The following is a 27,402-nucleotide window of genomic DNA, read 5'->3' as shown; positions in this document are numbered from 1 at the left end:
TGAGTTTGCTTTGAAGTAATTACTCACTTGTAATACAACCAGAACTGTCAGTCCTACAGGGCCTATACTTTGGTGTCCAGTTTGGAGCTTCGTGACACCAACCCCCCTCCCCCCCCCCCCCCCTCCCTCCCCTGCCCGTCCTTTGCCTGGGCTTACGGCCTGAAGCAACTCTGGTGAGCTACGCAGTCGATACACCAATACTTCTTATTATTTATGAATGAAAATGTAAATTGATGAAAGGCTTTAGTCATGTAAACTAAAGCAATTAAAAAATTTTCAGTGTTGTACTGTACAACAACAACACAGATTTATTCAAAATGGTATGTTTTATCATCCTCTTTGATGTAACTGAGCTTGGTCAGCCATTATTTGTGGACAGACATGATGTGGCTTGGGAGTCATTTGTCTCAAAGTGTGTAAGCATGGTGCTCTCAACAGAGGAAAGAGAATTCAAACTATTAACACTCGCTGTATCTCCAACTGAGCTGGAGAATGATTTCTCACTCACAAAACCGTGAAATTTCAGGTGTAACCTGTGTCTTACTTAAGGAGGAAACAACCTTGTGCTAAGAAAATCAGAGTGAATTGTTTACTGGAGTTGGACTTGAAATCAATGCCTTGCCTTTTGAGGGTAATGTTATTACTGATTGAGCCAATCATAAATTAACATCATAGCATTCTGTTGTTACATCTACTACTTTCCAAACTTCACATAAGCTATAAGCTGTTCTGCATAAATTGCTGGGCTAGCTCATAGAAGAAAGGCTGCGAAGGTGGTTTTTGATTTGCATTTGGATTGATCAGTCAGTAAGAGCATTGTTTGTGAAAAGGAAGAACTGGGTTAAAGACCTGGTATAATACACAGTCTTAATCTGTCAAGAAGTTTCCCTGCACTTCACAGTACTGCAGTGTGAAAGATTCATTCTGTAACTTTATGCTGCAATTCGTAGGTCAATGAACTATGCACTACTTGTAATATTCACCAGGAGACTTATACATTCATTTGTCAACCTCAGTATTGTCTGCCATGTATATTTACCGGAAATTTGCATGCATAGGTTTGTAGCTAGCATCTTCTATTATGTTGGATAACAAAGTGTCATCTATGTGAAAATCAGTTAAGTTTCCATCCTTCCCCTCGGTTCAGCTTGTGCATTAGTTGTAGATTTAAGAATAAATATTTGTAGAGCTATTTGTTATCCATTCAGAGTTGGTTGAGTTACATCCCTGTAGTCTTATACTGTTATTTGCATGAATGTTTTTTATTTCCTTGAACACCATGTTTCGTGCTTCAGATAACAGAACAACTGACAATTCTTTTTCCTGCCTGGGACAGAGAGAGAGAGAGAGAGAGAGAGAGAGAGAGAGAGAGAGAGAGAGAGAGAGAGAGAGAGTTGCCTGGAGTTGTGGTGTTCCTCTTTCATTGAAAAGGGGGGGGGGGAAATCTAGGATATGAATGTTACAAAGGAAATCTTACATACAAAAGTGAAAAAAGCCTATCTGCCTTCAAAGCCTTCAGGGTTTGCAGTGTTGTTTACTATTGCATCAGAAAAGCTAATAGGGATAAGGAACTCTTGTACCCAAACATTGTCAGTGGAAGCTAGAACTAGCACTAGTACTTGCTAGTACTCCCGCCAGCAAAAACTTGAGGTAAATTCAGTCATGCATATTTTGCCATCTTCAAATGATCAAAGCTGCAATAAGCTGAAGACCAGTACGAATTCCACACAGGTATATGTGGGAAATCAAGAAAAAGTTTCTCAAACAGATAATCCTCCAGTTTCAAACCAAATACAAAGAACTGAAAAAGTCACAGGGCCAAAAGATCCAAGCTCATTCCATCAGATAATGCTGCCGTGCTTCTGACTGCAGTGTCTGATGATGCTCCATCAATTGTGTCTATGGAAGAAAAAGTCCTATTTATCCGTCTCTGTATAGGAGATTGCCCCATCACAAGTAGCTTCTTGTTCTGGTGCTGAGACCGGTGCTGGCATAGACATTTTGGCAAGTCTTACTTTAATGTGGTGCATTCTATATTCTCACAAGAGCACCTCTGTAATGTGGTAAAACTTTTACAATTTTCAATTTTGTGTTTTGTGTCAACCTAAGTTTTTATGCTAGAGGTTTTAGTGTGTTTCAGAGTCTTCCTCATCCTGTCTTAGTTCAGAGACAGGCCAATCACTTTTTGCTGCTGTCTTTCATTGTTGCATTTCTCATTGTTGCATTTCTCTTCTGAATGAAGAGAAGGACAAAGGGCTCTTTTTTAAGTTGGTTTCTTTTAACCAGATTCACCTGAAAACAGTAATATACCAGCACTAAAGACATAGTTATCCTGTGCCCTCCTAAACATATCAGTATCATCTTCCCCGTCCCACTTGCTAGCAGATAATGTTATTATTTGTGAGGTAGAAAGTGAAAAGGGACCTTGTGTTGAAAATGTTGGATTTTGAGTTGTAATTTTTATGTTCAGTGTTAGATTATGAACAATGAGAAAGAAAAGCCAGTCTCTAAATTTGAGTGAGTTATGATAGGTGGAGTATTTGTGATGGAAAAAGTGTTTTGAGATAATGCATTTTAAAGTTTCACTTTATTGCCACTGTTTAATTGGACATATTTAATAAACAAATCCTGCTTGTATATTAGCCTTGAAATGTCATTTGCCAAATGGTACAGAATTTTTTTAAATGATCATTACATATTGTGTGGTTCACTCATTCACACCTTTAGCGCATTGTAGTGTACATAAATTTAAAACCGAGCAAATTGGCCCCAATCAGAGAAGAATTAATGAACCCCATGCTGTCTTCTTTTGGAAATGTATTTGTATTTTCATTCTGCGTTATGACCAATGGCAAATTAGCGATATATGTTAGTATTTATAACTATAATATAAAAAGAGACCACATGTCTTGCTTGGCATTACTTTAAGTACAAAATGTTCTTTTTTACTTAAAACTTTTCTGAGCTCTCTAAAATGTGTCTAAAACTTAGTAGATACTATTTTGTATGAAACATCTAGAGGTCTGTTTCGCAAAGACTGAGATAGAATGCTTTTAATGATTTTATTGACTCATGTTAGTTTCAAACTACTTTCAAATTGATAAAGACATGTACAGAATGAAGCAAATTACTATAATAAAAAAAAATGAAAATAAAGATTTTAGACCTTTGAATGCTTGTACTGAAAATTTTAATTCTCCGACAAGAGGTCCCTTTTCATTTTCTGTGTAGCATAAATAGCTCTATCTGTATTCCTAAAGTTCTTTTGCTTCAATCAATAAATTTTATACTTTAAAGGCTCATTTTAATGTTCTTGTTTTTCTATATATTAATAGCATCAGGCTATGATTTAGTAAGTCTTCTCAATATATATAAAACTTCCTTTTGAAAACTTAATGATGCACGTTTTAATTCATTAATGAAAAAAAAGTGTTTGAGACAGTTTGCTATGTTACATGATTGTTGTTTAGAAACCATTGTGGGAACCCATGACAATGCAATAAGAGCTGTAGAATATTCACCAGAAGTGAATGCAATACTCACAGGAAGCTGGGATGCTTCTGCTAAATTATGGGATCCAAGAAGTGCACGCTGTGTAGGTACCTACACGCAACCAGACAAGGTAAGCATTTCTGCTCATAAAGTGAATGAAATTTCTCTCTACACATGACATAAGTTGTGTTTCCATCTAGGCTTGAAGTACGGCTCCAGTTGCAGGAAGCTCTCAGAGTAATATAGTTGGATGTCATGGTTTAATTTAGCATTGCCACCAAAGTTTAGTCATGTATGTTCACTGGTACAGTGCATGCAGATCATCATTTTTTTTTTACTGAGTTGAGTGTCTTCTAAAATAAGGTGTATGCTTCTAGCACTCTGTTCTTAAGTGTTTTTATTATTATTTTTTTATGCACTATTGTTTGGAATAAAAGGAGAGAATGGAAAAAGCTGTAGTGCTTAGTCTGATAAATGACTGTAACTCGGTTGTCAGAATAATAGTTAGGGATTACTATTTAATTATATCTCAAAAAATATTAGCACACACTTTAATATAATTAATGGATCAGGTGAAGTACTTCATATTTGTATTATTTAAGAGGAGAGATCATTGTAAACACAAGTAATTCCAGCCATGTGGATATCAGCACAGTGTTAAATAATTATTGAAGTGAGGAACAGGAGCTTGTAATATTCTGTAGTTTTCAAAAATGAGAGAAATACTACAATTAGAAGTCTATATTTTTGTTATTTCAGTCTCATTTCATGTAGTTGAGAGGTTAAGCTGTACATCGTAATTTTCTGCACTGAAAACCTGGCTAAATAAATGTGAACCTTTAATAACAGAACATGAGTGTGTTCTATGGCAATTAATGACTGATCTGTCCGACCAATATAAAATTAAGTACATACCTTCAACAGTGCAAATGTCTTCAACATTTTGCAAGTATCAGTGTGGTATGGGAAATATTTATATCCTTTGATATCAGTCACCTGCCTCCATTGCTAAGGTCACTAATGCACACCTGTGTGGTGATGCTTGACTCTAATGTGAGCCGGATTGAATCATGGTGGTGGAAAATTTTGACTGCCAATATTTGGCCAGGGAGGGGAGGAAAGTTAGTTGTGTAAAGTTCCTGATTACCAGTCTTCACACCATCGTCCTGGATTGTATTCCAAACCTCTCCACAGTATTTCATGAAGTGATGGCGTGTGACACTATTGATTGTGATCCATCTGACAGATGAGGTCTTTAATCTTGGTGGCCTCCTTGGGTGCTATTTGAGTAGGCTGTATTGCAAAGATCCATGGCTGCCGCTGTTTTCTGCTTGAGGTGGATGACTTACGAGAAGTGGAAGGAGGAATCCATGACAATCAACAGCATGGGGACTAAGATAGTGAATTACTTAAATGTGTGGGCAAGACCTGGTGCTAATATACCTGTGCTGCCAAAGCTCAAGGAATCTGGCATTGGTAAACCAAAACTGCAACCTTGTCATCTCCAATGCTATAAAACCCTCAGTTAGAGCTAACGACATTTATTGAACGCAAGTTATATAGGAACAAATTAAAATTGTCTGTTAGCCCACAGACAGCAACAGTTCTGGATAGTGAACCACAATAGGAATTAACATGGAATAGTTTCTGGTGAAGGTGGATAAAGTCCAGGCACTATGTAATCAAACAACTTATATTTAGTAATGAAAGTTCCATTAAACCTAGTAGTGGTGGGAACCATAATTATGTAATTTGGCTTATTATGCTCACAGTAAACAGTTGCAGTGGCCAGTTTCTGCAGGTAGAGGAGAATTGGATAATAGCATTTGATGGGAGAGTATAGCGTTACAGATCATTGGTTTGGTTATGGGTTACAATATGTTCCACTCCACTGACGATTTATTACCTGGTTTATATACATGCTAACTTTTATCTTACAATTACTTTGCAGTTGCAGTTCTTCAAATTATTTTGTGTAGTGGACCTGCTATGCAGTGCCACGAGACCCTGCCATGAGACTTCAGCTTTTGCAGTGGGGCAGGTGCTGAAAGAGAGCTCTAATGTGTTATTGCCACTAAATGACGTAGTCATTTTTGTGACAACTCCCGTTTTATAAATGCCTTTACAATTGTGGGTGAACAGATCTCTCTTAATGTGTAACTAGAACTAGATCACAACATGAATTACTGTACTGATTTGACATTTCAGAAGAGACTGACAGAATGACAGTTATTATTTATGATCTTCAGTTGTTTGGGCATTGACATTATTGCTCCATGGCTTCCAGTGCACCACCAAGTTGTAACGCCAAATCATAAGCAGGCCTCCAAGACAGGTGGAGATGTATTTGCCATCACACATTGTTGATATGCTGAGCTGCCATCTTGTACATTCATGCGCATATTTGTATTTCAAACCACACTGTCCTTTTATTCTTTAAATAACTATAGGTTCCCCTTTCATTTCAATGATAATAATAATAATCAGCACTTAAAGTACCTTAAACCAAAGTCTATTTTTATTTTATTTTTTTAAAAAGTCAATTATGCAATGCAGCGAGCTCGGTAAAAGATAGTTACACTGAACACACTGTTCAAAATATAGGAATCTCTAATCATACTTTTACTCATTACCTTCTATAAACTAGTAAGTACCTTTCTCATTTCACATTTTATTACTCTATTTGTATGGGATTTCTATGAGCAATCATAGCATTTCACAGAGAATATGAAAAATACTTGTAGTCGAACTGTTTGATCAGGCTATATCGTGATTACTCAATTGTGACTGCTTTTCCTTTCCTTTTCAGTTATTGATTGCAACAACTTAAGTTTCTCAAATATATGGAGATTAAAAGAAAAATTTAGGTCCATCCGTACCATAAGAAGTTACATGCTGACATTTTGATCCACAATCCTCTCAACAAATTTCAGATTTGTGATTAGTCAAACATTTGCCGAAAGGTGAATGCAAAGAATCATCAATACCTGGTGTATTTACCTTCAGCTATTTTGGAGAACACTTCAATAGTATGACTAACAGTCACTGTACAGCTTCTAACCTCTGTAAAAGCTGCACTTATACCTTCTTCTATGGACAGGTACTGTGTAAAAACCTTTTAGGCTTTTCATTGGAAGTGTCCCTTTTTTAATTCCTTGTTAAAAATTGGCCAGGTGCGAGTAGGGCTTGCACACTACGAATATAGTTTTGTACATTGACAGTTCATCCATTCCAGGAGTTGAAAATCTCAATGCTTTATGCCTTTTATTGAGAGTGATACTGGAAAAATATCGGTCCCAGGGACTCCATGACTTTCAAGAATGTTTTAGTTTGACATCAGGTAACAAATGACAAAATTGGAAATTAACAGTTTTCTGATTTTTTTTCCCTTTACATTTACTGTGAAACCAAAGTAACCGAACATCCAGAGGACCCAGTCCATTCCACATTAACACATTCAACACCGTTATGGAGCCACCACCAGATTGAATAGTGACTTGTTGACAACTTGGGGGCATGGCTTCATGAGGTCTGTGCCATACTCAAACAATACCATCAGCTCTTATCAACTGGAATAGGGATGCAACTGACCAGGCTGAGGTTTTCCAGTTGTCTAGGTTCCAACTGATGTGGTCATAAGCCCAGAAGAGGCACTGCAGGTAATGTCGTGCTGTTAGCAAAGGTACTCGCATTGGTTGTCTGCTGTCATGGCCCATTAACACCAAATTTTGCCACAATGTCCTAACAGGTATGTTCATCATTTGTCCCACATTGATTTCTGTGGTTATTTCACGCAGTGTTGCTTGTCTGTTAGCACTGACAACTCTAAGCAAACACCGCTACTCTCGGTAGTTAAGTGAAGGCCGTTGGCTACTGCGTTGTTCCTGTTGAGAGGTAATGCCTGAACTGTGTTATTCTTAGCACTCTCTTGACACTGTGGGCTGCAGAATACTGAATTCCCTAGCAATTTTCGAAATGGAATGTCCCATATTTCTAGCTCCAACTACCATTCCCTGTTCAAAGTCTGTTAATTCCCATTGTGCAGCCATAATCAAGTTTGAAACCTGTTCATATGAATGGCTTCAGTAAAAAAGACAGTTCCACCATTGCACTGCCCTTTTATACTTTATGTATGTGATACTGTCTTGATTTGTATATGTGCCTATTACTATCCCATTACTTCTGTCACCTCAGTGTATATGATGTACTATCACCAATTTGCCATTTTACAGTATTTCATTCCCTTTTATACATGATCAGTTTGACTAGTTAATCTACCTTGAACCTCTTGTTGCCATTTGAGCAGATTGTGAGTCAATGTTTTCCTCACAAAACTAAGTTTTCTCTTGACAGCCCTGTTCAGCAGTACCTCAGTGACAGTCTGATCCATCACTTTCCTTAGCCCTGCTTCGAATTTTTCAGTAATTTAATCACCCTTTTCCTTTAAAAATTGCTCTATTTTGCTTTTGAGCTCAGCACACAGATTTTCTAAGCACAACACTACATGTTTCACTGTGAGCTTCAGGCAGTTTCACTCCAGTTGCAATATGTCAAAACTTTCGGACAAATTTTTTACCTTTTTTGGAAGGCCCTTAATGGTTTCCCTGAAACCTAAAATTTTGGTTTTTGTGTGATCCTAATCAGATCTTAACACTTCTGTTAAGTTGTTAGCCTCTTCTGCTTTCAGCTGTTCGGTTTGATTCGTAACTTGTTCACTGACTTTCTCAATTAGCTGTTTCAAAGTAGGATAATCATTAGACATAGTGTCTTGCTAATGATTCATATAGGATAGGTTACTATTAATGGTTAATTGTTATTGTTGTTGTTTTGAAAAGTCAATGGACATGCTTTTTAATTTTTGCAAATCAGTGCAGGAGAATTTTGCACTGTAGTAACAGACTCATTTGTGAGTGCTGACGTTACATTATGTACTCCAATAACGGGGCTAGAAGTAATTGAATCTGGATAAATTACTGGATTCAAATTCATAGTATTAAAACTTGAGCATTAGAATTAGAGGTAATGCTATTGGTAATACTAGGGCAGCGTGGAGGGTAAAAATCGTAGAGGGAGACCAAGAGATGAATACACTAAGCAGATTCAGAAGGACGTCGGTTGCAGTAGGTACTGGGAGATGAAGGAGCTCGCACAGGTTAGATTAGCATGGAGAGCTGCATCAAACCAGTCTCAGGACTGAAGACCACAACAACAACAACAACTACTACTACTATTGGATTCTGTACATGCATCTGTTTCAGCTGGCAGTGTAATATAACTCACCACAGGTGAGCCAGCAGTTGTGTTCAAGTTGGCAGACTTGCTATTAACAGTTTGAATATTCACATTTACAGTATTTAGTCTGCACCATTTTCAGCAATTGCTGGAGAGTTGCAACTGTAATAAGGGACAATAACTTTCCAAAACCTTATCACTTTTACATAATACAACTGAAAATATTTCAGAGGTTATGTCTGCTGCTCATTAATGTGTGTAGTAAAAAGTATCTTGGGTAACAGATACTGATCACACTAACCTGTGGCATGTGCTTAACTACAGTTGTACGCCATCATGCAGAATTTCTACAGATTGTAACTTTAAATACAAAAAAACTAAAAGATCTGACTAATTAAGGGAAAAAAGAGGTCTTAGTGTGTAGGAAATTTATTACTACTGAAGTGGATCTACTGATTTTAAAAGCATTAAGTGATTCTGATCTCTTTACCTGTTGCTGTATACAGCAACAATTGTTATGCTAGTAAATTTGTAACTCTTTGATATTGAATTCTTTTCCATTCAGACTTTCTTGTATTTTAGAGAGTTGAGTGCTTGCATGTAACAGAAAGGAACAAAAATATTACAGCATATATACCATAAAAATAAAGTCCTGTTACAGCCATAGCATAACTCTCCCTCTCCAACTGAGATGAAGAGTTACATTGCTGAAGGAAATTATTTGAGGAAGAAGATTTGTCGACTCGTACTTTGTTGCCAGGATAACAGGCTCGCGATGTCTAATTCACGACTGTGTTAATATTAATTATTAGAAGTGTGCAATAGTAGTACAAGTACAAGTTTATATGCCAACTAGCTCTGCAGATGACGAAAAAATTTATGAAATGTATGATGAGATAAAAGAAATTATTCAGATAATGAAGGGAGCCCCCCCCCCCCCCCCCCCCCCCATGAACCATGGGTCTTGCCGTTGGTGGGGAGGCTTGCGTGCCTCAGTGATACAGATGGCCGTACTGTAGGTGCAACCACAACGGAGGGGTATCTGTTGAGGGGCCAGACAAACATGTGGTTAGACAAACGTGTGGTTCCTGAAGAGGGGCAGCAGTCTTTTCAGTAGGTGCAGGGTCTGGGTGATTGACTGATCTGGCCTTGTAACACTAACCAAAACGGCCTTGCTGTGCTGGTACTGCGAACGGCTGAAAGCAAGGGGAAACTACAGCAGTAATTTTTCCCGAGGGCATGCAGCTTTACTGTATGGTTAAATGATGATGGCATCCTCTTGGGTAAAATATTCCGAAGGTAAAATAGTCCCCCATTCGGATCTCCGGGCGGGGACTACTCAAGAGGACGTTGTTATTGGGAGAAAGAAAACTGGCGTTCTACGGATCGGAGCATGGAATGTCAGATCCCTTAATCGAGCAGGTAGGTTAGAAAATTTAAAAAGGGAAATGGATAGGTTAAAGTTAGATATAGTGGGAATTAGTGAAGTTCGGTGGCAGGAGGAACAAGACTTTTGGTCAGGTGAATACAGGGTTATAAATACAAAATCAAATAGGGGAAATGCAGGAGTAGGTTTAATAATGAATAAAAAAAATAGGCGTGCGGGTAAGCTACTACAAACAGCATAGTGAATGCATTATTGTGGCCAAGATAGACATGAAGCCCACGCCTACTACAGTAGTACAAGTTTATATGCCAACTAGCTCTGCAGATGATGAAGAAATTGATGAAATGTATGATGAGATAACATAAATTATTCAGATAGTGAAGGGAGACGAAAATGTAATAGTCATGGGTGACTGGAATTCGAGTGTAGGAAAAGGGAGAGAAGGAAACATAGTTGGTGAATATGGACTGGGGGTAAGAAATGAAAGAGGAAGCCGTCTGGTAGAATTTTGCACAGAGCATAACATAATCATAGCTAACACTTGGTTCAAGAATCATAAAAGAAGGTTGTATACATGGAAGAATCCCGGAGATAATAAAGGGTATCAGATAGATTATATAATGGTAAGACAGAGTTCTAGGAACCAGGTTTTAAATTGTAAGACATTTTCAGGGGCAGATGTGGACTCTTACCACAATCTATTGGTTATGAACCTCAGAATAAAATTGAAGAAACTGCAAAAAGGTGGGAATTTAAGGAGATGGGACCTGGATAAACCGAAAGAAACAGAGGTTGTACAGAGTTTCAGGGAGAGCATAAGGGAACAATCGACAGGAATGGGGGAATGAAATACAGTAGAAGAAGAATGGGTAGCTCTGAGGGATGAAGTAGTGAAGGCAGCAGAGGATCAAGAAGGTAAAAGGACGAGGGCTAGTAGAAATCCTTGGGTAACAGAAGAAATATTGAATTTAATTGATGAAAGGAGAACATATAAAAATACAGTAAATGAAACAGGCAAAAAGGAATACAAATGTCTCAAAAATGAGATCAGCAGGAAGTGCAAAATGGCTAAGCAGGGATGGCTAGAGGACAAATGTAAGGATGTAGAGGCTTATCTCACCAGTGGTAAGATAGATACTGCCTACAGGAAAATTAGAGAAACCTTTGGAGAAAAGAGAACCACTTGTATGAATATCAAGAGCTCAGATTGAAACCCAGTTCTAACCAAAGAAGGGAAAGCAGAAAGATGGAAGAGTATATAGAGGGTCTATACAAGGGCGATGTACTTGAGGACAATATTATAGAAATGGAAGAGAATGTATATGAAGAGGAAATGAGAGATACGATACTGCATGAAGAGTTTGACAGAGCACTGAAAGACCTGAGCCGAAACAAGGCCCCAGGAGCAGACAACATTCCATTAGAACTACTGACGGCCTTGGGAGAGCCAGTCCTGACAAAACTCTACCGTCTGGTGAGCAAGATGTATGAGGCAGTTGAAGTACCCTAAGACTTCAAGAAGAATATAATAATTCCAATCCCAAAGGAAGCAGGTGTTGACAGATGTGAAAATTACCAAACTATCAGTTTAATAAGTCACAGCTGCAAAATACTAACACGAATTCTTTACAGACGAATGGAAAAACTGGTAGAAGCTGACCTCGGGGAAGATCGGTTTGGATTCCGTAGAAATGTCGGAACATGTGAGGCAATACTGACCTTACGACTTATCTTAGAAAATAGATTAAGGAAAGGTAAACCTACGTTTCTAGCATTTGTAGACTTAGAGAAAGCTTTCGACAATGTTGACTGGAATACTCTCTTTCAAATTCTAAAGATGGCAGGGGTAAAATACAGGGAGCGAAAGGCTATTTACAATTTGTACAGAAACCAGATGGCAGTTATGAGAGTTGAGGGGCATGAAAGGGAAGCAGTGGTTGGGAAGGGAGTGAGACAGGGTTGTAGCCTCTCCCCAATGTTATTCAATCTGTGTATTGAGCAAGCAGTAAAGGAAACAAAAGAAAAATTCGGAGTAGGTATTAAAATCCATGGAGAAGAAATAAAAACTTTGAGGTTCGCAGGTGACATTGTAATTCTGTCCGAGACAGCAAAGGACTTGGAAGAGCAGTTGAACAGAATGGACAGTGTCTTGAAAGGAGGATATAAGATGAACATCAACAAAAGCAAAACGAGGATAATGGAATGTAGTCGAATTAAGTCGGGTGATGCTGAGGGAATTAGATTAGGAAATGAGACACTTCAAGTAGTAAAGGAGTTTTGCTATTTGGGGAGCAAAATAACTGATGATGGTCGAAGTAGAGAGGATATAAAATGTAGACTGGAAATGGCAAGAAAGCGTTTCTGAAGAAGAGAAATTTGTTAACATCGAGTATAGATTTAAGTGTCAGGAAGTCGTTTCTGAAAGTATTTGTATGGAGTGTAGCCATGTATGGAAGTGAGACGTGGACGATAAATAGTTCGGACAGGAAGAGAATAGAAGCTTTCGAAATGTGGTGCTACAGAAGAATGCTGAAGATTAGATGGGTAGATCACGTAACTAATGAGGAGGTATTGAATAGAATCGGGGAGAAGAGGAGTTTCTGACACAACTTGACGAGAAGAAGAGACCGGTTGGTAGGACATGTTCTGAGGCATCAAGGGATCACAAATTTAGCATTGGAGGGCAGCGTGGAGGGTAAAAATTGTAGAGGGAGACCAAGAGATGAATACACTAAGCAGATTCAGAAGGATGTAGGTTGCAGTAAGTACTGGGAGATGAATAAGCTTGCGCAGGATAGAGTAGCATGGAGAGCTGCATCGAACCAGTCTCAGGACTGAAGACCATAACAACAATAACAATAACAACAACAACAATGAATCATTTAATGTATCATTACAACATCCCTGGTACCATCAAAGACTAGTAATTATGTACATTGACAGTATAATTAAAGGATAGTTCCTACTCACTGTATAGCAGAGATGCTGAGTCACAGAAATGCACAACAAAAAGATTGCCGCACAGTTAGCTTTCAGCCATCAAGGCCTCGTCAAAATTACACACACACACACACACACACACACACACACACCGACCACAGTCTCTGTCAGCTGGAGCCAGACTGCGAGGAGCAGGCCACTAAGGGAGAGGCAACCAGGTGGGGGTAAGGAGAAGGTTGTGGTGGGGAGGGGGATGGATAGCAGAGTAGGGGTGGGGGATGGTAAAGTGCTGCTGGGAGCATGCAGGGATGAAAGCAGAGTGGGGTAGCTATTTGCACTAAAGCGGGGGGCGGGGTGAGAGGAGAGAAGTAAGAAGGCTGGTGTGTTGGTGGAATAGAGGGCTGTGTAGTTCTGGAATGGGAACAGGGAAGGGCCTAGATGCGTAAGGACAGTGAGTGACGAAGGTTGAGAGCAGGAGTATTACGGGAATGTAGGGTATATTGCAGGGAGAGTTCCCACCTGTCCAATTCCGAAAAGCTGGTGTTGGTAGGAAGGATCCAGATGGCACAGGCTGTGAAGTGAAGCAGACATTGAAATGAAGCAAGTCTTGTTGAGCAGTGTGCTCAGCACTAGGATTGTCCAGTTGTTTCTTGGCCACAGTTTGTCAGTGGACATTCACATGGAGACACAGCTTGTTGGTTGTCATCACCACATAGAATGCAGCACAGTGGTTGCAGCTTAGCTTGTAGATCACATGACTGGTTTCGCACGTAGCCCCACCTTTGATGGGATAGACTGTGATGTTTATGACAGAACTTGAGTAGGTGGTGGTGGTGGTGGTGGTGGTGGTGGTGGTGGTGGAAGAATGTATGGATAAGGTCTTGCATCTAGGTCTGTTACAGGAATATGAGCCATGAGGCACAAGGTAGGGAACAGAAGTTGTGTAGGGAAGGATGAGGATATTGTTTAGGTTCGGTGGGAAGCAGAATACCACTCTGGGAGGAGTAGGAAGGATAGTGGGTAGAACATTTCTCATTTCAGGACATGACAGGAGGTAGTTGAAACCCTGGTGGAGAATGTAGTTCAGTTGCACCAGTCGTGGATGGTACTGAGTCAGGAGGGTAATGCTCCTCTGTGGCTAGATGGTGGGACTTTGGGTGGTGTTGGGTAACTAGAAAGATAAGGCACAGGAGATATGTTTTGTACAATGTTGCAATCTGTAACAGCCTCAGTGAGACACTATAAATTTTGAGAGGGACCGCTCATCACTCCAGGTGCAGTGGCCACAGGTGGCTAAGCTGTGTGGAAGGGGCTTCCTACTATTCAAAGGGTAGTGCCTGTTAAAGTGGAGGTATTGTTGGTGGTTGGTAGGTTTGATATAGACAGAGGTACTGATATAGCTGTCTTTGAGGTGGAGGTCAATTTTGAGGAAGATGGCTTGACGGATTGAGTAGGACCAGGTGAAGTGAATGGGAGAGAAGGTGTCAAGGTTCTGGAGGAGTGTGGATAGGGTGTCCTCACCCTCAATCCAGATCATGTTTAGGAAGGATTTCCCTAGATGGCCCATGAATAGGTTGGCATAAGATGGTACCACATGGGCACCCATAGCCGTACCTCAGACTTATTTGTAGGTAATGCCTTCAAAGGAGAGGGTAATTGTGGGTGAGGATACAGTTGCTCATGGCGGCTAGGAAGCAGGTAGTTGGTTTAGAATCCTTAAGGCCATGGGCATTAGTGATGTTAATGTACAGGGAGGTGGCATCAGTAGCTCATTTCCTGCTCCCACCTTTGACTTCAACAGTTTACTACCTCTACAACAACTTCTAGACCTTCCCCATGTCCCCTCTTGGCTGACAAACCCTGTTTCGCATACCTACTACATTTACCCCATCCTGCAAAACTCCCTCTCACCACCACACAGAATCCGGAACCTAAACAGACCTGAAGCACAGTCATGAACATTTCCTCCAAAAGCCTAAGCCCTACCGAAGTATCAATCCTTTCCAAAAGCCTCACCTTTTGCCCAACCCCGAAATTCAGTCATGCAGGACTTGCTGAAGACCTTGTCTCCTTCTCCCAGTCCCTTCAGTGGAAACACTTTTTTGCCACCAACCCTACCTACTGAACCAAAGACCAATCTTGAACTCTGCCGGACTCAGTTTACTCCTCCATCTAACCGTGATCCAGCCCCACAGCCCCAAAATCACCCCCTGGTAACTTTTCACAATTTCTTAATCTCGAACCTTGCCCGCCATTATTCTCCAAATACCTTGACATAGAAACCAACTTTAAATCCACAGAAAGATGTGCAGTCCACCATCTAAAACCTGATCCCGACTGTATTATCCTACCTGCTGACAGTGGCACTGTTATTTTGAACCACAAGGAATACCTGCCAGAAGGACCCCACCAGCTCTCAGTTACGTACACCTATATATCCTGCCACAGTGATCCCATTCGAGAAATCCAGAAGTAGTCTCTACTCAAATCTTTAGGCCCACCCCAGAACCTCTCCCGGAGTCCATCTCTCTCCTCAACCCTACCATTCCCCACACTCCTACCTTCTACATATTTCCTGAAGTCCATAAACCCAACCGCCCAGGACACCTCATTGTGGCCAATTACTGTGCCCCCACACGGAGAATCCCTGATCTCGTTGACCAACACCTTCAGCCTGTTACCTGAAACCTACCCTCCTACCATTTCCTCCACTGACTCTCCACGGTTCCTGTCCCTTTAGCACACAGTGCCCTGCTTGTCACTATTGATGCCACCTCGCATAACACTAACATCCCTAATGTCCATTGCCTTGAACACTACCTTTCCCAAGGCCTGGCGGATTCCAAACCAACCACCAAGGACAAATCTACAAACAAATCCGAGATAAGCTATGGGCACCCATGTAGCACCATCTTATGCCAACCTATTCGTGGGCCATCTAGGGAAATCCTTCCTAAAAACCCAGAATCCCAAACCCTTCACCTGCTTCAGATTCATTGATGACATCTTCGTGGTCTGGATCAAGGGTGAGGACACCCTATCCACATTCCTCCAGAGCCTCGACACCTTCTCCCCCATTCACTTCATCTTGTCATACTCAACCCATCAAGCCACTTTCCTCGAAGTTGACCTCCACTTCAAAGATGGCTTTATCAGTACCTCTGTCCATATCAAACCTACCAACCACCAGCAATACCTCCACTTTGACAGTGCCACTCATCTCATACCAAGAATTCCCTTCCACACAGCCTACCCACATGTGGCAGTCGCATCTGGAGTGATGAGCGGAGCGGTCCCTCTTGAAATATACCGAAGGTCTCACTGAGGCTGTTACATATTGTACCTGCCCTCTCAACCTCGTACAAAAGCAGATCTCCCATGCCTTATCTTTCTAGTTACCCAAAACCTCCCAAAGTTCCACCGTCCAGCCACAGAGCAGCATTCCTCTCATGACTTGGTACCACGCAGGACTGGAACAACTGAATTACGTTCTCTGCTAGAGTTTCGACTACGTCTCATCATGCCCTGAAATGAGAAATGTCCATAAAGGTCACCTATCCAATCAAAGACAGGCCTACCTGTCAAATCAGTTATGTCAGCTAAGCTGCAACTAGTGTGCTGCATTCTACGTGGGCATGACAACCAACAAGCTGTCTGTCTGCATGAATGGCCACCGACAAACTATGGCCAAGAAACAACTGGACCATCCTGTTGCTGAGCATGCTGCCCAACATGACTGCCTTCATTTCAATGACTGCTTTACGGCCTGTGCTATCGGGATCCTTCCCACCAACATGAGCTTTTCTGAATTGCACAGGTGGGAACTCCCCCCCCCCCCCCCCCCCCCTCTCTACATTCCCAAAACCCACCTGGTCTTAGCCTTCAGTAGTTATTGTTCTTACTCATCCAGCTCCTTTCCTGTTCCCATTCCAGCACAACACAGCCTTCTGTTCCACCAATGCACCCAGTCTTCTACTTTCTCTCCTTTCCATTAACCTCTCCCCCGCTGCCCTCTCCCTCTGCCCAACCTGACTGCAACTAGCTGCCCCAGTCTCCATCTCGTCCCTGCATGCTCTCAGTAGCACTTTACCATCCCCCATCCCTACTCTGCTATTCCTCCTCCTCCCCACACTGGCCTTCTCCTTAACCCCCACCCGGTTGCCTCTCCCACAATGCCCTGCTGCTTGTAGTCTGGCTCCAGCTGCCAGAGACTGTGGTCGTGTGCGTCCAGGTGGGCGTGTGCACCAGTTGTGTGTGCATGAGTGTGTGGGTGTGTGTAGGTTGTCCAACTCAGTATCTCACTTATATGGTAAGTAGCAACTACCCTTTTCATTATATTGTTACATTTTGTCTTGATATTTCCATTGTTTTATTAGGTACATTAGATACACAGCAAACTCTAAACTTCTGCAGCTCTCTTACTATTTTAGAACGTGGCTGCTGCTGGAATTAATTGTAGAAAGCCTGTTAGGGCATTCCCTGGAGGTAAATCAGACTTAAGTTGTAAGTTGTCAAGTAGAGTTGCATTCTTAGCTTGATAAGTTGATATAGCATTACACACAATAGCTCAGTTTATGAGATCTAAGTTTGAGCCCTGGTCTGCCAATTGTAATCTGCTGTGATGGCTCCCGGCACAGTCTGCTGTGTAGTGAATGTTCCAGTTTGCACCTCTCAAGGCTACAAGGCTATTGTAGTGCTTTCCAAATCTTCTTCCCCCCCCCCCTTCCCCCCTCCCACACACACACACCTTGTAACCACTGCTAAATTAGGAAGTTAGGTCGACACTTAAAAACTTGAGTTAGTGGCTCCACCCCCCCTCTCTCCCCCTCTCTCCCCTCTATCCCTCCTCTCTCCCCTCTCTATCCCTCCTCTCTCCCCTCTCCATCCCTCCTCTCTCCCCTCTCTATCTCTCTCCTTCCCCTCTCTCCACCCCCACCCCCTGCACCACCTTAGTTCAACTATGGCTGCAGTAAACTGACATGATTGATCTATACACAACCAACAGTTCAGAAAGTTTGTATGACCTTGTTATGTCAGTCACTAGGATTGAATATTTTTATTCCATTTTCTGCTTCCTACTCAAGCATTGTGTGATGAAGCAAAGTGATGCAGCAAAACATACTCAGATATTTGTATAAGGGATTTTGGATCAAAATCTAGTGTGACTGTACTGGATTTTTTGTAATTTCTGTCATTGATTTGCAGTGGAAAATCAGTGGAATAGTTCATTAAGTGAAGCCACAGTCATTTCCTTAACTCATGAGGATGGATAATTACCCTACTTTTGGTTGGAGTCAAGTGTTATCAGCAGTGAAACAGTAACACAGTGATACAAAAATGGATAAACAAATTGAATTTGGGAAAGAAAGTATCAGAGATATGCATGAAGTAAATTAAGGAAACTGTAGGAAAAAATGGTGGAATTTAAACGTAAATGTCAGGTCTCTTAACACTATCGTACCTGATATGGTGGTCTGTTTCTAACATTTTAACAGCTGATTAAATTAAATGTGATTACATGCTCCAACCCCCCCCCCCCCCTCCTCCCAACTCCACCTTCTCCCCTTCCCAACCTGACTTTTCCAAAGACAGAAGTCTTGTTTTAACTAAACATTGCTTTTATATGAGTGGGTACGTTAGTGTCTAATTTGATGTTGCAGCAGTTCAGGCAACTGCTGTGACCTGACACTTTCTGGGAAGTACATCTTGTCTCTCAGTGACGATGCGGAAACACTTCTCTCTCGTACAGAAAATATTCCTGAATAATTCAGATACTGTACTTCTGAGATGTTGAATATTTGAATTGTCATTTTATTTATTAACTCTAAGCTTCAGTTTGTTTTTCTACAGTGCATTAACATTGCACCCTCTGTTGTGTTCTAGGTATTTACAATGAGCTTGTGTGGCGAAAAATTTGTTGTTGGAACAGCAGGACGAAAAGTGTATGTTTGGGACTTACGTAATATGGGTTATGTACATCAGAGAAGAGAATCAAGTTTAAAATACCAGACAAGATGCATTCGATGCTTCCCAAACAAACAGGTATGTCTTAAATATATAAGAAAGTATATATAACACTGGATAATAGGATGGATTACACACACACACACACACACACACACACACACACACACACACACACCATTTTTCAATTTTTATGTGGAAAGATTTATTGGACCATCCTGATTATCATTGTAGTAGAATCTTAAAATTCTCAATTTGTGCCATCTCCGTCTTACACAGTGTTTTTAGTACAGTAATAATGTGCACCCTGTTTTATGGCCTGTCTTCCCTGTTACTTGCATTTTTATTAGATTTTGCCACCATGTTTTTTTTACTTATTTTCTCATTTAATCAGCATACTCTGGTTCATTCCGGAGTGTTGGACAACTAGCTCTGTGTATGGAGTAGTATTCTTTTAATTTGTGAGTAGAATTAAAAAAAATTATTTGTTCGCAATATTATAAGATAGTTATTTGTACTCAGTTTGTGAGAGAAACTGCGATTAGTTCATGGAAACCACTTCTGGCTCTAAAAGTCTTTCTGTGGTGCCTATATTTATATCTGGTATTTGCATAATATATTACCTCTTAGTGTCGACAATAACATGAAAGACTTTCAAGTAGATTGAAAGGTTTTAGGACTTCAGCGTCTTCAGTGAGATCTTACTTACAGGGAAAGTAAATGACTGTGGCAGTCATAGAAAATTTTTGAAAATAAAGGGAAACAAGAGTCACTCATATTTCCAGATGTAGGCATGCACTTGGCAGTTGTAGAAAGCCAAAAATAGATAGTGAAAACAGCTTATTTATAGGTTTGTAGTTTGAAGAAAAACATACAACTTCATTCTTTGTGTGCCACCATTGAACATCACGTGTCTTTCACTTGGAAGTCTCCATTCACAGTTTTATTTTTACCAAGCAAATGCCCTTTGTTACTGATGTCAGATTACCTATAGATCTGACAGTTACTTATTAATGTGCTCTCTCAATATAGTTCTTGGTCTTGTCCGTTAACTGTAATTAGAAACTGTTTAAGGATCCTCACATCACTGATGCAAACCTTCGTCTTTCCTAAATTATCATTCCATAATACACTGACAATAAATATTTCTAGGATTTGGACCAACTCATTTCATTGCACTGTTCCATAGGACTTCTGAGTAAGTTTTGTGACACCATATATAGACTTGGCTTAAAGTTGTCTTCTTTACCAAATTTGCAGTGGTTACTGCGGATGTTAAGATTTTCTTGCTTTATAACATTCCAGTCTGTTAACTATCTCACTCACCAGCATTGTCTCCACTTCTTGACCATGTCGTTCCCTCTGAGACCCATAATATTTTTGATAGGCTTATTACTGATGATTTTACGTTAACTTCAAAACGCATATATGCTCTTGCTAACAAAAATGTAGCTGCTCATCATACAATATGGCTCTAATAAACTACATTTACCCAACTGTAAGATGTTTTTTTTTCCCAACTTTGTCCCTTAGAAAATACAGGATCATCTTAAATTCACAGATTAAACTATTGTTGCTGAGGTCTGTGTTTTTACATTGTTTAGTAGATTAATATTGGGGTCATCTTACATTTGGGTCATTCTGTGTCAATTCAGCATAGCTTTCCAACTGACCATCTTAGATTTTTTTCAAATTTGGTGCATACAATGTTACAGACGAGAGATGGAAAACTACCAGTTTGCAGAGGTTTGTGACAATTATGAAAGTTGCAGTTCTGCAAAATTTGGAAATACTGTGAAATTTGCATGTGTCTGTCTCACACCCAAACCTCCACATGTCAGATACTCAGATCACTACCAAACGTTGTATGTAGATAGAGTATCAACCAAAATGCCGATTTAGTTTATGCTGTGTGTGTCGTCCAGTAGAACATGCATAAACAGTAATTAAAAGTAACACTAGAACTATGGAGCACAGGAAAGGCATATCTGTGATTCATAGTTTTTTAGATGCTGTGGGTGAACGGTAGAGCATTAGGTATTGTACCGAAGATCCCTCATTCAAACACCACTGAAGACAATTTGTTTTAACTGTTTATCGTGAAACTGTTGTATGGGAGAACATTTTCATGACGTGTAAAAGGACTTTCCGGAGTTATAGTAATGCCCTTTTGGCTCTCTTTTTGCTTCGTTAGCTGAGAGAAGCAAACCTGTAGAGCACATATTTATAAATGGGCATGGTGTTCTGTTGGACATATGTAACAGAACTGACACCAGTCATGATGAAGCAGCTAGTGCATTTCTAATTCCAGAGAATAAGTATAAACAGTCAGAACAGTAGAATAAAGACACAATTGCATCACACACATGGAAGTATTAATAGTCCCATATAACACTTTCACACATAATCTAGTAAAAAAACAGTTGTCATCATTGGGGTATGAACCCAGGACCCTTGTGGTACGATGATCTAATGCTCTACTAACTTCCCCACAGAAGCTGTACGTATTAGTTGCTCGCAGTACTGATTTTCTTGTACTTCGTAGTTCTGGTGTTACTTCTAATTAATGTTTATGCCCGCTCTGCTGGACCACAGCACATAGTACAAACTAAATTGGAGTTTTGGTTGATACTTGATTGACATAAAATGTTTGGTAGCTATCCGAGTGTCTGACATGTGGAGGTTTGGGTGTCGGCATAAATGAGTATAATTCTGATATAGTAATGAAACTTGTCTAATTAAAAAGCTAATGAGTAGAGCTTTACATTGATATGCAACATGGTGGGTTTGTATGAATTTTCACATTTAAGTTCATTGATCTTAATTTTTGATCTTGAATATCTCAGAACATTCCACCTTCAGGTTTTTTTTTTTTTTTTTTTTTTTTTTTTTTGCCCCAATATGCCAGTATAAATGTAATAAATATCAATATGGCACACCAAAGGCATCACGATTAAAAATGTATTTCGTCTACATAACTACATTAACTAGATGCAGTAAGCAACTATGTATCCATGGGTGTCCCCCCCCCCCCCCCCCCCCCCAGAACAGCAGCAATTGCAGTCACTATTATTCTGACAAATTGGTGAAAGTATCTTGCTGTGTACAGCCAATCAGAGAGACTTTTGTTTCAGCTAGACATTGTTAACTTGTTTCATGGCTGTAACTTATTTACTTAAACTGTGCTCTGTACATTGCTGTGTAGTATTCAGCAGGGGGGGGGCAAAGAAAAAGATCATTTCAGGTCAAAGTTCTAGTGCAGCAGTCCATTTAGAAAATATGCTCATGCAAGAGTACAGAAGAATTAGAGGAATGTTCAGGAGTGGATGGTAAGAAAAAGGGTCCTAATATATTGTTAGGTGGAAAAATTGCAGCAGATGTAGAAAGGAAAAGCCACAAAGCTCATTAACCCCTGCAGGTGTTGCCTCAGCTGTACTAGGTACTTTGTGTAGATTCTTTAAATGGCCTACACATATAACTATATATTCACACTGTCCCCATTTGGCAAAGATATCATGTAGAGGTATCAGTAAATTAACAGAAAGTTGAAGGGTAAACTGTGTCACTTATTTTATGTACTTCATCATCCCCCCCCCCTTCCGATCTTGGTGTCTGTTGGTCCTTTGAGGTGGTGCAATAAGGATGTACGTAATTGCGCTCTCCATGTTATTTTAATGAAAGGTTATAATATGTGGAAGTCACAAGTTTTCATTCCACTGTCAAGCTATGTCCTAATTTCCTTCTCCCAGTGTGACAAGGTAGATATTAAACCATAAATCAAAATTCAAAGGAAGCAACACTGAATTAATGTTCCAGAACTGTCACAATGTTTCTTAACACGTGTGCATCCATGCCTACGCATGTTTCTCGGCATATAAATTCTGGTGCAGCTAAACGATATTTACTTCAGCTCTGAATAATTCACATTATCTCTCTCCCAAACCATTGTAACTTTCAGAGAATATGTTAAGTGAAGATGAAATAGCATCGGACCTGGCACTGGATTATTTAAACACTAACCTTCAGCTTTTAGGTGAAAAACAGGAAAATGCACCCAAAGCCTCAGTGTTGGAACATATCGTATTTACTCGAATCTAAGCCGCACCTGAAAAATGGGACTCGAAATCAAGGGAAAAAAATTTCCCCGAATCTAAGCCGCACCTGAAATTTGAGACTCGAAATTCAAGGGGAGAGAAAAGTTTTAGGCCGCACCTCCAAATCGAAACAAAGTTGGTCCATTGTAATATGAGACACAATTTAGGTCGAATGAATGACGATACAGCTACAGTAGTTTGGTTCGAGTCGTAAGCTTAGCAGTTAAGCTTAACTAGGTAGCCATTGCTATGCGTCAGGCGCTCCGTATGTATTTATACGTGTACCCTTCCTTTTTCCTGTGCTTCATGTGGTTTGAATTGATTGCTTATTTTTCTTTGATCTGACAAGTGCCATTCTCTTTGTTATAGGTGTTTACGTGACTCTAAGCTGAAAATGCATTATTGTACTATGTCATGCATTGTTTGTAGCATTCTGATGATGTGTGTTTATGACCTGTCGCTGCTCGCACCACGGTTTGCTTTTGTGCGCGCTACCGCTGCTTACAATAAAAAAAAGAGAGGAATCGTCTCATTAGCGAAACAATGGCAAGAGACTGCTGTTTGTTGTTACTTGCACTGATGCTTTCTTTGATAATCATCAACAAGCACCAAATAATAGACTGCGTATGATAGAAGATGTTCTGAACGAGAGTTTAGCGAAAATTTTTCTCTGTTTGAAAATCTTTGCAGACGCCTCTTTAGTACGTTACATTCCGCACAGAAATTAGTCATCTTAGATTTAAAAATCTAGTCAATTGCTGTGCTTCATTTCTGACTATCACTATTAGGCATAAGAATAATATGAATAAAAACATGTCATGCTATGTATATTCTTCCCCATGTTTGCTGTTATCTCACTCTAGTTTCGTAGTTTATTAGGAAGACAGGATTTAAATGAGATAGCAGCAGCGAAGAACACATGGCAAAATGTTTATATTCACATTATTCTTATGGTGAAGAGAATACTGCATGTGATTCACAATTCATAAAAGTTCCTATTAGCAACCATCTCTTCTCACAGGTAGGAAAAAATTCAGAACGTAGAGTTGGCCATATTGACAAACATCCCAAACAGTCTTGCCAGTCGGATTTTCGTAGTACATTGAAATGCTGCTACTTTCGAAGATGAACAATACGGAATTTGTATTTACTTCATTGGATAATGTATGAAAATGCAGTGGTCGAAACTTGGGGCGGAGAAAAAAATCTCGTCTTCCACTTTTTTTTAAATTTATTTACTGACGCAGAGGTTTTGGCGCCAGTATTTGTCTTTGTGCCTGCAAAGCATGCCTGTGTAGCGCTACATATATTCGACAGCAGAAGTTAGTTGTGGCGGCACCTACCAACATTTTTCAGAACTTCCGCTTACTTTCCACTCGATTATAAGCCGCAGGCGGTTTTTTGGATTACAAAAACCGGAAAAAAAGTGCGGCTTAGATTCGAGTAAATACGGTACTTATGTGACACAACTGAAAAAAGAAGAATGTAAAACACGGAGATAGATAAATTATAGCCAGTCCGAAATGTTTTGCTACACAGAATGTATGTGTGACAAAAGACAATTTTTAACAGTACTTCCAAAGAGCTGGATTATAGGGAAAACTATGAAATAATTTTCCACTTCAGATTACAGTGGTATGAAGAGCAAAATGATTTTAGCTGAACATGGTTAATTGTGACACCCAATCCAACGTCAGTTAAGACGACGTGAAAAACTGTTCAATACGTACATGATTTTCACTGTGATCATCATTTGAGCCTTGAGACGCCAGGAAGAAAAGATTTTGTTTCTGTCTGTGTGTGTGTGTGTGTGTGGGGGGGGGGGGGGGGGGATGGAACTAAGAGTACATAAGCAGAAACAGCTAGGGTTCCACAATCTTAAGAAATTGCATGTATATTTCAAAGATATGTACCCAGATGTAAATATTGGATTCTCGAAATTTTGTGAGTTGTGGCCAAAACACCGTGTCATTGTGTATATCAGTGGGACCCATGCTGTTAGTTCATGAGTGTCTCACCAAAATTTTAAGTTAATAGTTGAAGGGTATAAATTGAGAGCTAACAAAGTGTGAAGAACGCTTATTACGATCATATAAACAGTGTGCACTATTTGTTATATGCAAGCCTGCACTTCCAGCATGTTTCTTAGGTGGATGTTCCCATTGTACAAGTTTGGTAGAACTGACGGATTAGCCGTTCGAACTGTTTGGTTTGAACTGCATTGACGAAATTACAAACAAATGTTGGTTAACTAGAGGTAGGTTAGTTCTTGAGACGATTTGTTTGTAGCTTGCTTCAGATACGCAAATAATAATTAAATATGCCATGTATCATATGTGGGAATATCTGATTGCCTTCAGCATAATACTGTGTGTGTGTGTTCTTTACAGCACAGTTTCATCAATTTCTTAAAATGTCACATTCCAACTCCAAAGCACATTTACCACTTTTCGAATGAAAATGCTGCCCAATACAGAAACAGAAACCAGGAAAACTTTGAATGGCATAATTTTTTTTTTTTTTTTTTTTTTTTTTTTTTTTTTTTTGGCACATGGTAAAGGACCTTGTGTTGTGGTTGCAGGCACTGTAAAGAGACTAGCCATACTTATCAGCCTCAAGTGATCTCATGAAAACCATATTTTGACGCAACAGTTGTTTCGGTGTTGCAAAGAAATATTCCTTCGTGTGTCTTCGACTATATGTCAGTTTCCAGTTATGACTAAGACATTACCAAGCTGAAGCAACATTTCAAGAATACAAGTAGGATTCTATTTAACTGTAAGTTCCATTGCATAATACCTATTAATAAAGGTATAATAAAAACAGACACACATTCTTCTTCTGTAGTGAACAGAGTGGAGTCAGTGATTGATATGTGGAAACAAATGCTGTTAACAGACAGGCATGGATTTGCTGCCAGTATGTATGACAGTCATTGGTGGGTTGCATATGTCTTACAAAGTTATGAAGGAGCAAATGAAGTACAGGCCAGCTTCTTGCATCCACGTGGACCATCTCCATCATTTGTGTTTCTTTCCACAGCAGACTCTTGTGTTTTCAGAAGATGTGACATTCACACAAGACTAGATCCAGTGACACTACTAGAAGGACATACTCTTTCCCTGCATCAATCTGATGAACATTAACAATTTAATTGGAGACTTGTAAAACAAGGTGTAACCACATTGTATTGCCTTTTCATTGAAGCTACACTGTAAATTGTTCATAATACCACTACAGTAATATAAGCGTTATTTTTGTACAACATTACTTATGAACTGTATTTTTTAATAATTTCTGTTTTATATTTATGTGCTACGTTCTGCATTTTGACATTTTACCGATTCTGACAAAATAATGTTTTGAGCATGATGCCTTTGATGTGTCATCTTGATATTTGCCATGTTTATGATAGCATATTGGAGCAGTATATCTTTTTTTATAAAAAGGAATAAAGTGGGATGTTTTGAGATATTAGAGGTCAAAGGTTAAGGTCAGTGATTTTGAATTTGAAAGTTCTTAGAAACCCATCATGCTGCATCTCAGTGTAAAGATGTACTCATTAGCTTTTCAGTGTCAGAAGTTTCGTTGCTGTATCTGGATTAGATGTCCCTCTCTTGCCCTTTCTGTGTACCTCCTTCCCCTCCTAATTGCCCTCACTTTTCTTCCTTTTTACTCCCATTTTACTTGAAAATCTTTCTGCTGTCGTCCATTCCACCATTATATTTGTACTGCTCTTTTTTACACGTGTATTTGTGTTTACTTTTTTTTATATTAGATCTACTTTCCATTATGATGAACAGTGAAGACACCATTCATGTAACTACCATTTGAGACTATACATAGGACCTTACTTCATCTTTCTCCCTCTCTCACTTTTCCCCCCCATCTTGTAGTTGCTAACCACTGACCACTTGAGAGGAACCCTTTTCTTAATTGCTGTGAAATCTGATTCATATCTGATATTCCATTATTGTTTTCTGTCTATACTACATTACATTTGTCACTACCAAGCACCTAGCACTTCTCCTAGTTTCTCTCTTCTTGTGCCTTTGTTTGTAACCATTTCTTTATATTTCTGTAGTTATCAATGGAAAAATGTTCAGTTCTGTAAACATATGTGGGACTGTTTAGTCGTGATAGTCATGACCGTTTTTGAACATGTTTTGACAAATAGAGATTTTCACTAAACAGTTATAATTATCTATACTATCATAACAAATTTAACTTGAAAGACAGTCACAAGAAACACACAATTTTTAAGTTTGCTCAAAACTTTGAAAAAGGTGCTTC

General features: G+C 39.6%; 1 protein-coding gene across 2 annotated transcripts in view; it reads left to right on the top strand.

Moving 5' to 3' along the window:
- LOC126481543 (mitotic checkpoint protein BUB3) overlaps positions 1-27,402 on the top strand; it is a 74,228-nt gene that overhangs the window by 28,974 nt on the left and 17,852 nt on the right. For both annotated transcript variants that reach the window (XM_050105371.1, XM_050105372.1), the window contains exons 4-5: positions 3,471-3,622; positions 18,935-19,093. In XM_050105371.1, the coding sequence (XP_049961328.1) occupies positions 3,471-3,622; positions 18,935-19,093 (311 nt within the window). The remainder of the gene's footprint in view (positions 1-3,470; positions 3,623-18,934; positions 19,094-27,402) is intronic.

Source organism: Schistocerca serialis, chromosome 5, assembly GCF_023864345.2.
Source record: "Schistocerca serialis cubense isolate TAMUIC-IGC-003099 chromosome 5, iqSchSeri2.2, whole genome shotgun sequence".
In the NCBI taxonomy this organism is placed as follows: Eukaryota; Metazoa; Arthropoda; class Insecta; order Orthoptera; family Acrididae; genus Schistocerca; species Schistocerca serialis.
The sequence above is the reverse complement of the archived record's forward strand: the minus strand, read 5'-3'. Positions and strand labels throughout refer to the sequence as shown.